This window comes from Rhipicephalus microplus, chromosome 1 (genome assembly GCF_043290135.1).
Source record: "Rhipicephalus microplus isolate Deutch F79 chromosome 1, USDA_Rmic, whole genome shotgun sequence".
Lineage (NCBI taxonomy): Eukaryota > Metazoa > Arthropoda > Arachnida > Ixodida > Ixodidae > Rhipicephalus > Rhipicephalus microplus.
This window is the reverse complement of record NC_134700.1, coordinates 157939897-157954363: the sequence shown is the minus strand read 5'-3', so window position 1 is coordinate 157954363 and position 14467 is coordinate 157939897. Positions and strand designations below refer to the sequence as shown.

The 14467-nt window shown below is 43.5% G+C and overlaps 1 protein-coding gene across 2 annotated transcripts in view; it reads right to left on the bottom strand.

Moving 5' to 3' along the window:
- LOC119178779 (IGF-II mRNA-binding protein) overlaps nt 1-14467 on the bottom strand; it is an 83413-nt gene that overhangs the window by 63855 nt on the left and 5091 nt on the right. The window contains exons 2-7 of one of the 2 annotated variants that reach the window (XM_037430022.2): nt 13367-13430; nt 10849-10955; nt 4930-4971; nt 2755-2827; nt 1452-1655; nt 909-995 (exon numbers count right to left, since the gene is read on the bottom strand). In XM_037430022.2, coding sequence (XP_037285919.2) covers nt 909-995; nt 1452-1655; nt 2755-2827; nt 4930-4971; nt 10849-10955; nt 13367-13430 — 577 coding nt within the window. The remainder of the gene's footprint in view (nt 1-908; nt 996-1451; nt 1656-2754; nt 2828-4929; nt 4972-10848; nt 10956-13366; nt 13431-14467) is intronic. The other variant, XM_037430024.2, reaches the window with a different exon arrangement.

Sequence of the window (14467 nt, the reverse complement as noted above, 5' to 3'; positions counted from 1 at the left end):
CGATGACCCAGAGTGGCAATGAGGACAAAGAGACAAGCTGATTGATGATGGTGATCATGCACGGATGATGACAATGTAACAAATGCCCACAATATGTTTATAACCAATTTTCGAATATAACGAAGTATGTTAGATGCGGAGCATCTCTTGCTCGCAAGTATGTCACACGTCTTGCGTCCGCACTACTTATGGGCGACTCTCCTCCTTCCTCCTCCCTAACAGCTGTGCATATCTCTCTCCACATCTCTCCGACCACCTGCTTGCACTCGCTCCTCCACTGCGAATGCGCCATCTCTCATACTGCAGCCTATGCAGACAGTGTCTGCTAGCGAGTTTCAAATTTCTCCCCCCCAAAAAAAAAAAAAAAACCTGACTGCTTGCAGTGCACTACCTATCACTTGCCGCCTTGTATATACAGGCATTGAATCTTGACCTTCAAGGTAGTGCCGGTGGGAGATTTCTCCTGTGCATTATAGAACAGCAAAAATTCTCAGCGCGCGCGTTAGCTAGAAAATTACACCATCTCCTGGAAGGGGACCATGGGTGATGCAAAGCATCGTGGGAGTTTCCAACAACATTTCCCCCTCCATCCGAAATGCAGCCGTTGCAGCCGGGATTCGAACCCGCGACCTGCGGGTCAGCAGCCGAGTACCTTAGCCACTAGACCACCGCAGCGGGGCGATGCGTAGTAATGAACCAAGTTAACAACGTAATAATACGCAAGGTTAGGTAACACCGCAAACCGGTAAATACCACCGTTAAACATCGTTCAAACTCCCTGCATATCACCTCATCGTTCCTTTCGAAGAGATTTTTTTTTGTAACAGGTGTGATTCTGTTACAGCGAGGTTTGAGTGTAGCTTCTCGCAATATCAATGCTTGTACAAAGATGACACGATGGAACACACCTTGCCCTTGACTGCTGGGTGATCTGGCGGATAGTGCCTCCAGCCCGGCCGATGATGGCACCAACCATGTCACTTAGCACAAGGATCCTGCGACATTTTTAAACAGTCGGGGTTTCTTGCAAGAACACGTGGAACACTCAACAGTTTTGTAGCATGCATTACCCATTACAGCAGGCTGATCATTAATTATTGATTGTAGCATCAAGTTGAATCATCACTAAGTGTCATGTCCTTGAATACCTTCCTTTGCTTCATTATATGTTGGTTTTTATTAAAGGTGGTGTCTAGCGAAAGTAAATGAGCTCACACTTTTTTTCTTTTGTTCAACACACATAGTTGTTTCTTTTTTCCCTTAAGAGTTTATTTCACACTGCTTCCAATGTGCCGGACCTGCAGCAAATCTTTCGGCTTGGCACATTCATGCATATCCCACCATCTCCGTAGTAAACAATATGACAAGTTTTTTTTCAGCAAGCATTTCAGAGCAAGACCGCAAAAAGAACCCCCACGCCCAAGAGTCATTGTCCAACTAAGACGGCCCACCTGAGGGGGAAGTCAGACTGTCTCATGGGGGAACCCTGGCCGCCCGTGTATGAGAAGGGCCGGAACATCGGCCGGTTGCCCCCCATGCGCATGTTGTTGCGGCCACCGCCGCCACTACCACCTCCGTTGCGGATGACGTCCATGGCGTACTCTGCCCTTAGCACGCTGCCTTGGTACTCGTAATCCCTCAACTGAGCCACAGCCCTGCACGTGCACGCACCCACACAAAATGACGAAACACTATTAGCAGGTGCTACACGAATTTGAAACCAGGCGATCATCTTCCAAACGCGAGAAAACAGTACAAGCTTGACTCATCCCCTGAATGTCCAGGAACAAAGCAGGACAGTGCATTGCCAAAGTAGTACACCACTTGATGTTCAAAAGGCATTTCCATTTTAGTGTAGTGTATTGAATGAAGGCCTTAAAGCTGCACTCTCTCACTACTCTGAACCCTGACCCCTACCTCACACCACTAAGAACACGCCAGACTCGGCATTCACACGCACTTTCTTTAACACCATATTTTGCTCGTACTAACTTGTTCAAATTTTCCTTCTTTCCTCGTACCATTGAAGAGTGGAACGATTTGCCTGCAAGCAGTTTACACTCTCCCGATCTTATTTACGCTGAAATTTGAAGTTGTTTTTCGAACTATTCCAACTATTTCCTCTTTTCTCTCCCCACTCTTTCCTTTTTGTTGCTTTTGTATAAATATGTCACGCTTTCCACTTTTTACTCTCTTTATTGTTGATGTTTTGAAATGTGTATGACAACTGTATTATCTTGCCCTTCCTGCTTTGGCCTCTGGCCAGCAGTATTTGTAAATAAAAAAAAATAATACACTGAAAGTGAAACACTTTCTTTACTTTCGTGACACTTTGATATCAATTGTATTTCTCCTGCACAAACCCTTCAGTGACCTTGAAACAATAGTCAGTACGTAGTAGTGCTTTACCCCCCCCCCCCCCAAAAAAAGCTGCACTATCAGAGTGACTCGTTCACTGCACTCCAGCTTAACTTAGACACAGCTGCAGTACCAAGGAGTGAACTGATCCCAAAGCCAGCTTTGTTAAGAACATTTGTGTGGCACTTGGGATTCATAACAAAGTCTAGTTATGAATACTGGACGCAGCTGCTCGCAACAGCACTGCCCAGAGACTAAAGCTTATGTGTATACAGCGTTTTAGAGAATACTGCATTGCCACTTATAACAACCTTGTTTTTCCATCTCCAAACAAACAACAGGGAACGCATCATAGAAGCAGAAAAAACAAGAAAAAAAGAAACAAGGCATACATACTGCTGCGCCTGTTCGGGAGTTTCGTAAGTTACTTGAGCTCGATAGGATTGGTTCTCGTGCTTGGAAGGAGGAACTGAGGAAAACAAAAAAGAAATAGAAGGGAAAGCTTCAAAGGAAAGCAGCTGCATAGTACATACGCGTCTGTGGGCCAAATTATAAGCCCAACAACATTGCAACAAAAAGGGCCCAAACCAGCTTTGTTAGAACTTAAATTTTGCGTCTAATGTCATAATATTTGAGGGGTTAAACATCCAAAAAACGCGATATGACCACGAGAAGCGCTGTAGTTGTGCCTCCGGATATTTCGACAACCTGGTGTTCTTCCACTTGCACACAAGTACAGGGGCATCGAGCACTTTTGCCTCCATTGAAAAAGGGGCCGCCGTGGCCAGGATTCAGCTCCTGGCACAGGTGGGTCAGCAGTCGGGCACCATTTCGTATAGTGCTCCCCGCGAACTGCATCTTCTGGTCGGTAACCATAATGCTCAAGCATGCGGGCAACTCTTTAGGACTAATTCACACTAAGAATTGAAAGAGGTTGCACGACTGACTGCCAGAGGTGACAAGCGCCTTGCAGTCCCTAACATTCACATGTGCTTGCCCAAACCGTTCATCACCACACCACAATGAATTATCGCAGCCATTGAGATCTAAATGTACAGTCATTACTTTCTAAAAACAAATAAACACCTAAATGTGCATACAACTAACAAGCTTTGCGACAGCTGTCACATGAAACCCATGAAATATGTGGGAACTTCTGTGACAAGTCAGTTTTACAAACACCTTTCATTCAAACACTGTTAAGTAATGCCATCATTACCATGCACCAGGAATTTTGAGAACCAGCACATATCCTCTACACGATACCAGAGATTTGGTGCCAATCCCAGCTACCCGCACCGTGCTAAAAATATCAAGAGTTGACAGGCTGGAATGTGTCATTCACTGACGACAAAATGCATGCACTGTGCAATTATGTACTACTTAAGGGTTTCTAAACCCAACTCTGTATAACAATCAATCCTGCGGTTTCATTAACCCTTTTGATCGCGTGTACTGCTCCTTTATGAATCATTAACACAAAGCCAGAACCTCACAAATAGCCCTTGAACTGATACTATGAGAACCTTCAGCCAGGTTCATTATTACAAAAAAAAATTTAAAGCGAAAGTTTGCCTACTGCGACTTCCTGCAAAAACGTTAGTGCTTAGATGTCAATGTGACATGTTTCACTATCTTTCATAGTTTTACCATGGTGAATGAATCAAGGGGCGAGTTTTTATGTATTCATATTATAACTTTTTTAGCGTGCACAAAATACAGAACAATAAAGAGACAGACGAGCACTGAATCTCAATTAATATCTTTTTTTTTTTGAGAGGAACAAAACATACAAGTATTCGGGCACCAGCATAGCGCATGTGCAAGTCATTTGCCAGGCCAACAAAAAGATATGGCTAAACAAAATTAAAAAAAAAAACTGCACTACCTATCTGTTAGAGCCACCGAAGGTTGACTAATGCATTTGCACACCTGTTAATATGGCAAGCATCCGTAAGTTAATGCGTTACTTTATCTCTACGCCTGAAAAAATATCGCGAAACACCGGATCATAATAGCATGATTTACAATGATTTGACAAGTGTAAAAAAGTGCGAACTTTTTAGCCTCCCAAATTACTTCCCGTCTCCCCTTCGCGCATTTGCCTTTTCAGGGAAACCAGTCAGTTACACTTAATGATCAACAGTTATCCTGCTTGCGTGCTTTGGGTGCAGAGCTGAAGTTGCTTCGTGGCATGTTCCGACAATCTACGTGTCCTCCTGATGTGGAAAGCGGTTTCGTGAAACGGTCGGTAGGACACAGTTAAAGAATGTGCCGCATTACCGCTGCGGTAACTTGACGGCAAGTGCGTTACCACAAGAACTGCCCGCCTGTAGCACACAACACAGCGTGGTGGATCTAGCTGGCACTTATTTGTGGATTGGTGCAAAGCAGCGGATGGGACTACAGAGTGCCTTTGCAACACGATGAGGCCTGTTCTGCACACTGCGAAGAAACCGCCATTCCATGAAGGAAGAGTGGCAAGCCTTGGAGTATACTTCATTCCTGAGGCAGAATACCAGCTTCTGTAGCTTGTACCAAAGTTTGCGTTGGAACCGGAGTTGTGCCCACCTGAGAAGCTTGCAGCATCGGAAACCATTCCCCGCCTTGTCCCTGAAGAAGAAAGAGCAAGGTGTGTTTCCGAGTCTGTAGAAGCTATTGGAAAAGTGAAAACAGCTCGAGCAAGTTTGAATAATCCCAATAAGCTCAACCGTGTAGCAAAAGACTTGGCGTCTAGAGGGTTGCGCATTCTAACAGCTGATAAAGAAGGTTGCTTCGTTATTTTGTCTAATGAGTTGTTTGGTCAAAAATCCTGTGAAGCCATTAAAACTCATTTCAAAAAGGTTAATGTAAAGCCAGCAAAAAAAAAAAATGCATGCCACTGGGCTATTTTCTTCCCTGCATTTGGAAAACCTTTGAAATTCTGTCAAAAAGGCAAAGAGCCTTCCCCTAGAAGTGTTTTTTCCTGTAAAATGGATTAGCCTGGCGAGCCACTCCAAGCCATTGTCACTGAAAGGAATACTTGGCAGCAGCAGGCAGCATGTCTTATCCAGAAAGCTTTCCACCTTGAAAATTTCTGACTCGCTGGTAATCTGTAATTCAGAGGCGGCTTCAATATTGAAGTAGATTTATTTTACTCCATTCCGCGTCCAGAGTTGTTAAGTGTAAAAGGGTGCATTTGTTGAGACAATGACTAACTCAAGTTTAGAAATGAATGCGGAATTCTAGTGGAAAGTTTCACCGAAGTACTGCTGTTTGATTTCAGTTCTACTTACCGTATTTACTCGCATAATCCTTGCACTTTTTTCGGCGGAAAACCATTGCAAAGTTGAGGGGGGGGGGGGTGCGAGGGTTGCGCAGAGGAAACTTTCCACGAAAACGTACAAAGCGAAAAAGAAATGAAGTGGCTGCAAATTGCGATTCTCACACCAACTAACAGCAAGCTTTGAGAAGTACTAATTAATATTCACCTCAACAATAAAAGCAGAGGATCAACACAAGGCAAGATTTATTCGAGATACAAAAAGTGCAAGCAAATAGTCGAGAATTAGAACACCCGACAAAAAGCTTATGGGCATTGCGGTAGCGTTCGTCGCTCAACCGGAGCCCTGAAAAGGTAAGCGTAGGATGTGAGTGTTGGGCTTATGGCTATATAACAGAATCGTCCCCAGTTTCCTTCTGAATATATAAAGTTTACCATCAATCACAGTAACATGGCAGGCCCAACGCGTCTTGGTGGCTTTTAGCTACCGTCACCAGTAGCGAACACAAAACTCGTCGACTCCAAAGAGCCTACCGGCGGCCCTGTTGCCGTTGTTTAGTGCATGATCAATCACTTTCAAATTTAAAGCAGCCGTGTAGCTTCAGTATCGCCCCATAACATGACAAGATTACCGACAAAACATACAAAACATGCCGCAATGCGCACTAGCCACTTTGGCTTGGATCTCCGTGCAATAATAGTACGCTTGATGCTTAAGAGATGGTGCATGCTATCATCATCAAGGGCTGGAACAAGCAGACATTATTGCGGCAATTTCCGAGGTTGCGATAATTACTCAAGGAAAAAAAAAAGTATTTTTGTTGGGCAATGTGGGGGGTGCGAGAATTATGAGAGTGGGAGGATTACGCGAGTAAATACGGTATGTCGGGTAGAATGCAGCAACGTATGTGCAAAAATGTGGCATATGTATAGTTTCCAAGGTAGCCCCTTTACTCGGCGATAATTTTATAGCAAGAGTGAACAAAAAATTCAACACGCTGTTCAAAGCAAGACTACAAGAATTTCCCGCGTTTATTTTTTTTATTACTTTTGATGGGGCTGACCATAGGTCCAATGCTATGAGTGAGCTAAAAGTGTTTCGTGAATGTGGCCTGGGATTCTAGTTTACCCATGAGATAGCAAAAGACAACCAGCTACAGTTTTTACATCAATCAAAAAATTTTTTTTTCCCACCACATGTGCTGGATTTACAGCCCTAGATCGGAAAAACCTCTGCTCCAGTACAGGTCAGGTCATTCCAAAATTGTTGAATATAAGATAGCAGTGTCTTGTCTTCGAGGGGGTATGGTAAAGTCTTACTATCGCGCAATGAACGAAAGCTTTTCAAAACAAATAGCACGGCTAACCTCGGAAGGTTTCCCGTAACAGGCTATCACCAGAGCTGTTGAAAAAGTTATATCGTTAGTGAAGGACGTATGGCCTTTACCTTCAAGGAACCGTTTCAATAAAGATAAAAAGCAATGCGCAGTTCTGCCATACATTCATAGGTTTTTGCACAAATTAAAAAAGTTGCCGCGGGTATGGCATTGATGTTTTCAGCACCCCTATTAAGGTGCAACATTCGTGTCAGCCCGTTGGCAAAAAGTTAAACAGGGGAAAGAAAATGTAGCTGTCGCTTAATGAAGAATCGTAGTTCGTAAAATGCAGAGAAGGGGTACTATATCTTATACCATGAACCTGTGGGAACATGTATATAGGGCAGACTGGCCACTGCATATGTGTACGACTAAAAGAGCATGCTAACTCACTAGGAAAAGAAACTTTTTCACACTTGTTCGATGATTGCAAATCATGCCATAGAGATCCAGTGTTTCGAAATAGATATCTTTTTCTCAGAGAGATAACCTGACTCGTGAACTTACAGCAGCCGGCCGTATAAATAGGTGTACAAACAAACGCATTAGTCAGCCTTCGGTGGCTCTAATAGATACAATTGAACACGAATATACTGACCTCACATATACGAAATTTTCGGGTATAGTGAACTCTTATTCTCAGAGAGATAACCTGACCCGTGAACTTACAGCAGCCGGCCGTATAAATAGGTGTACAAACAAACGTATTAGTCAGCCTTCGGTGGCTCTAATAGATACAATTGAACACGAATATACTGACCTCACATATACGAAATTTTCGGGTATAGTGAACTCGCAAGTTATCCTCTTGAAATTTCTTCGTAAAAATACAAAAATTCGCACGTTTATATCGGCCCTCGCCACGCCCCGCGTTCTCCACGGCAGCGCGACTCCGCACAGGAGTTAGAAGTGCGCTTAGACACTCGAAGTGCGCTTAGACATTCGCGCGGCCCCGCCTCTCAGACCAAACCCGAAACGCTTGCGAAAAAAAAAAAGTAAGGGCGAGAGGGCTTGGACTGCACAATCTTCAACTTGCGGAACGGCTTTTCCCCCTCTCTCTCTGATGCTTTGCCGGCTCGGAGAACAGGAACGAAGAAGCCAACGACCTCCTCCTTTAGCCTTTTTTTTTGCTGTTTTGCGAGCTTTGATCAGCCAACCACAGCTCGCACCTTTTCCCGTTACCCTCACCGGTATCCATCACATCGCAAAATCTTTGTTAGCGGAGTCCGCTTCCATTGTCGCGTCATCTACGTACCACCGCACGTGCAGCATTCTTCTTTTGCATGCGTGGTGTGCAAAGCCACTGCCAACTCATTGAATTGTCGACTTCTCGTGTAGCTATGGCCAGCCCCAAGAAGCGCAAGATCCTTGACTTCGCAACGAAAATGAAGGCTAATCAGTGTTTTGGGGCAGGTGAGAAACGCTCAACCATCGCGGACGACTTCGGGATACCGTGGAGCACTTCGAGCATATTGTTGAACAAGGCAGATAACAAGGCAAAGGCGGCGAAGCAGCAAACATTGGGAGCTTGTCCAGTGAAGGCGGAACTTGCGTAAACCAGTGAGAACAACGATAACGAGCGCTTATACAACGCGTTTTGAGAGTTGTCATCCCTCTTCACGACAGCTGCTCCACACGAAGTGTTTGCGGACGATTTTGTGGAAGCTGACTGCAATGTTCAGGCTGTTGCGAGCCTCGCCCACAAGGACATAGTGGCTGTGGTTGCAGGAACCCAGGCCAACAGCTCATGTGATGAGGAGGATTGTCTGGACGAGGAGCTAGCTACACGTGCGTACTCCACCGCTAAAGTGGCGCCAGCGTTTGGCGTCCATTCATTGTTATATCGATGACATGGAAAAAACCAGGCTGTCGCAACTGGACAGCCTTGATAAGATTGAGACTGGTGTCTTTAACTTCCTTTCGAAAACGAAGAAGCCGGCCAAGATAAGCGATTAATTTTTTTCACTCAAATGAGACATTGCTTACGGCGTGTCTGCGGAATGAATTGTCGTTTTTGATGTACCTATTGTAGGTGATGGTCTGCTACAAGTAATCTCTCGGGCCTGTATTTTTTATATCCAATTTTCAATATATCGAACTAATCCACGATCCTCTTCGAGTTAGATATACCTGTGTTTGACTGTAGGGATTAGTTCTTTAAATTCTGGTTAACCATATCTTTTTATGTTTGCCTGTCGCATGACTTGTGCATGCGCTATGCTGGTTCCCAGGTACTTATGTGTTGTTCCTTTCAAAAATAAATTGGTTCAATTAGCGCTCGTCTGTCTTTCTTGTTCTGTATTTTGTGCACACTAAAAAGATATAATGTGAAAACTTTATAACCCAGCTAAAATGTTTTACACAGGCTCTACTGTGTCGAGAGCACTGACACCACATTCCAGGGAAACTGAAGATGCCCTTCATGCAAGGTTTCAAAATTTTGGCAGTACTCTTTTCATTCCCAAGCTCCCCGAAACGACACTACAAATCCTTCTGAACGACAAATAATTACGTAGGTACCTGCAGATGCGGTCTAAACCTAGGTTATTGTTGCGGGCTGGTAGAGAAACTTATCTCACAGACGACATTGGCGGTCTGTATTTTCTTTTATAGCTTTTGAAGGGTTTCTAGCAATGACAGCAGTGCTCCTGGTACAGTAAAAGGGTTTCTCAATAAAGATGGCAAGGCACTACATAGTATGCTAAGAAATACAGAAAGTGGAGACTTTTGAGCTTTTACTTTGCTTGGAAATACACTCCATACTGAAATCCTACAACAGAGTTTCATACAAAAATGATGGAAAGAAGAAGCTCTGCTGCTGCCCTAACTCTGCCACCACAATGAATGAGTAGTGCGTTGCTTCAGTGCTGTCCCACTTGCAGCTTCCGATGTTCACACCATTTATTAGGCTTTATTACTTTAAGTAGAGTTAAGTCTCTGCACGCAGAAAATCGTGGCACAATTATGTGCTTCCCATAACAATGCTTTGTTTGTAACTTGAAACTAGAGAAAAAAAAAATTCGACTTTTGACCGCTTCTTTACTTTGGAAGTACTGCACGAACGAGTGAAGACACTAGGCCATCTGAAGCCAAGAGCACAATAAAGTTTAAACAAATTCATGACCTACCTACCCACTGCTATTTTCACATCATCTCCACTGCCACACCAGAGGCATTGCACATTTATCAGAAAATCAAGGTTAAGCAGCTTCTCCGCACAACTTGCCGCTCAGAACGGTTAATGAGAAAGAAACCAAACACTCCCAAGAAGCCAGTGCTATGGCACAAACAAATGTAATTGGCAATGCCAGCACCACCACACAACCATAATTTAGTGCCTTATTCAACACTAATCTCTAGACAAGTTCTCCCAAGATAGGTACTGCTCGGTATCCTTGTATAGAGCAAGAATCTTTAAGGAACGCCTTTACTTCCACGTTTTGAAGGCATTTAAGGCAGCCCGGAAGAATGTCCTTAGACAGCTGATGCTACCAGTCTATGCAAAATGAAAGCTTTAGGAACCTTTAGAAACGTGTTCGCACATGCAAAGGGATATTACTCTTTATTAAAGTAAAAAAGAAAAAGAAAAATAGCACATGTATATTCCCTTAAATGTACCAGGGTGCTCGTAAGCTGTCCTCAATCATCTCGATTGGAATACAGAGGTTCAACAGCTTGCCTCCTGCAAATGTGCCCATCTCCCAATAAGTCTTAGTTTGTTTTGCAGGCTACGGCAATCCTAACATGCTATGGCCCGTATAGTGGCTTTACGCTTTGCAGGAACCATTACAGCCGCTACTACACTGGCATGTCTTGCACGCAGTGGTGAAAGCAGACAAACTGAACACTTACGTAGTTCCATATTCTGCACTGTGCCAAAGGTAGAGAGAAGATCATGGATCTCGTCCCGCTGCACGTGGATCGGAATGTTGCTCACGTGCACTCGGTTGCCACGACCTCTGGAAATGGGCAACACCCAAAAGGCCGCATTTTCTGTCAGCATCCACTAGCCACCGAAGTGTTTTACTTGTCAACATAAAGAGATTTCAGACTCTTCTCTGTGCACGGGCTCTTGTTTTAATTATTCTGTCAGGCAAAAAAAATTGTGCCACATTTTTTTTTTGTTTTTAGCAGTCATAAAGCGAGGCACGCTTCATAACCATTACTTTAGGTTAGGGAAAATAATTCAACATTCTTATTGCCAGAAATTTGTGGGCAGTCCCTTGCATGGCAAACTTGGAGATTTATAAACTCCACCCACCTTTTATAAAATCAAACATGATTCAGAACGCCAAACTCTGGCTGCAGAAGCTCAATCTGAGCATAGTCAAAACCCAGCATGACAGAACAGTTGGCAAAGCCCTTACACCATATCAAATGGCCGCAAGACATAACATTAAAATAATGACACGACACAGCAGCTGCTAAAATTTGTGTAGCAGATGCTTGCCAGACAGAGCACGAGAGTTATCAGCCAAAAATTCGAAATGAGATTCTATAAAACACCATAGCAGCACTACAAGCTTAAATTTCTAGACTGCTTTATTTCTTTAGTTACTATTACACATCATGCAAGCTTTCCTCGACTTTTTTAAAACTATTATTAAACAAGAGAGCAGGTTAAATCGAGACATTTTTTTTTAAAATCTAACTTGGAAGGTTTCTTTCAGACATAACAGAGTTCCCACATGAAACGAAAGGCACATCAGATGCAAACAAAAAAGTTGTTTAGAGCAGAAAGTCTGGCAAGGAACGGTAAGCTGGTCCATTAATCCAACATTGCATGTTAAGTGGTAAACTGGGACAATGACTGGTTGTTGGAGGTCCTTATGATAATATCAAGGGTGTTACATCACAAAGCCATGATACGATTATGAAGAATGCCAAGTGGGCGGCTCCAAATATTTTGACCCGATATGATCTGTAACGTGCCCTGATGTGCAAGAAGCGCTTGCCGTGGCACCAAATAAGCCATATAAACAGTAGCTGCCCCTAATGCTTGTAATATATTAAAAAGTTACTAAATTTATATAACAGTAATAAATTCACATGCATAGCAGCAAAGCTTGTCCGCACTGGCTAACAGAGCTTCAAGACATGGTGTGCCCTTTGCTTATATAAAGAACAATTCTTCGTGCCAATGAAGAAGGCTTCTTTGACAATGCCAATGAAGAAAATTGCGGGTTCAACTGTAACAGGGCAAAAAAGTGGGTTATGAAATATACCCTCATAGTAAATGGCCTCAGTCCTTTCTCTCCTTCACCAGGCACGGTCGCAAACAATCACTCATTTTATTAATCTTTCTTCATGACCATGTCATTCTTGTACTTTTGGCAAGGTGGTCTTACTGTCAAGGTTCAGTGCCACCATATTAGACTAAAAACTGTGCCACCAGGCACAACAAAACAAAAAGGGTAAATTAGTGAAGTTTCCCAAGCCAAAGCTCCGATATAATTATGAGGCCCACCGTGGCGAGGACTCCAAATTAATTTTGACCTTTTGGGATGCTTAATGTCCATCTTAATAAGTGCCAGGGTGTCCCTGCACTTCATCCACAAAGAAACGTGTCCACAGTGGCCAGCGACTGCAGCTGCATTCTAAAAGCTTAGCAGCTTTCGATAGGATGTTACCATGTTACCAACTTCGATAGGATGTTACCATGATAGCTGATGAAAAAATGATCCCAGACATGTAACCACATAAAAACTGCAGGCATTAGATTCCTTTGTGGCTGTTTAGAGTTAGTAACAATCTTGATTTATGAATTAAAGACACAGGAAAGCAATAAATACATGCAGTCGTGTGTTTCTGACAAGCTCTTGAAGTCTGCATGCGACGTCGCAAAGTAACGCTGGGAAGCGAAATACCAGTAAGGACGCTGCATGTGGTGCCAGTAAGACAGTGCCGCAGTACCTGCTTTCTCTCTTATTAGCAAGCATGATGCATCAAAAGACTGCTATACTCGGACATCGACTCTGTATTGTGGCTGAAGTGGCGCTTGGCAAATATAGCACCTGGCACCATGTCAGCACATTTTCTCATTATGTCCTGTCTGTCAGTGCCAATTCCAACTCATCCACTTTTGTATTGTTTAAATTCTTTGACAAATCAAATGAACATCCATGGTGTGCTTGCTGGAAGCTGACTATGCTAACCTTTCCAAGGAGGGCTCCACGAGCACCGCCAGAATCCTCTGTGGGCTGCAGTAAATATACACTACCCTACCCCCTCCCTCCTAAAGTGTCATCAGTCTTTGTACATCCTTTCAACAGTCCAGAAAAGAGGGTTCTCTCTATGATGGAAAGTTATACAGCATGCAGGCATCACTCCCTCTCCCCCCCCCCCCCCTCGATCTAACTGCGAGACATACCTTCTGTTCTGTGGTGTCGACTGTTGAGGTTCCACCAGCAGTTGGGATCCCATGAAAGAGTGTCCTAAAAGACAAATAAGCACACCTTTGTTCAGAACCAACACCACGCATGCACGATCATGTGGGTACGTATATACAAAATTAATTCAACGAAAGGTGCATTTGAGCTATTTGTGTCCCTCTTCAGGCTAAGGCTATGGTACTGACATTCTTCCCCCTTCGGTCTTCCGATTGCTTCAACTAGCAGCTGAAAATACAAGCAAGAAACTGCATTGCTGCAGTAAGTCTAATGCAGCATCGACTAGATGCTAACGTAGCGTAATTTTGATGACATTACCTAAGGGAACATCGAACGCCCCTAGCAAGTACATATTCCAAGCTGCACTTTTCTTACCAAAGTAGCAGAACACTGCCTAATCAAGACCAAATATAATCCGCACCACTGGGCCAGTGACAGTTTAATTTAACATGCCGTAATGTATTTCTCTCCATACCTCCCAAAAGCACTAGGTCGATGTTATGGCACACTGCAATAAAAAGCACCCACCCACCCCCAGATCAGTTTTTTTTTTCAGCAAACATTTGCAGCATGCACAATCTCCATAAAATCACGTTTACGTCAGTGCTTTCACTGACATGTTAAAATTAGTGCAGCAGCGAAATTGCATTGGTGTCAATGTCACAAAGCTGTCTTTAAAAGATGTGCCAATATATAGCAAAATGTTCAACTGAACTGCTGAAAAAAAAAAAAAATTGCCCGACTCGACGTATCTCACTAATAAAACTTCTCCCTTATTATCCTAATAAAAAAAACCAGTTTAGACATCCATGCTACACAGTACATCCAAGAAAGCTGCCACATGGGTTAAAAAACGACAGAAAACTGAGCTAGTTGGTAAGAACACATCTCAAAAGAATGCAGACTCTCAAAGACAGGCACAAAACAGAACGAGGCCACACAATTTATATACCCGAAATGGGTGCGAGCTTTGGCACTATAGTTACACGTCTCTTAAAGGTAGGTTACCCTTCGTTGCCGCAAGCTCTGTGACTGAACCTTTACAAAAGTCAGACCCCTTGTCAAGTTGGACGTGGTTGTAG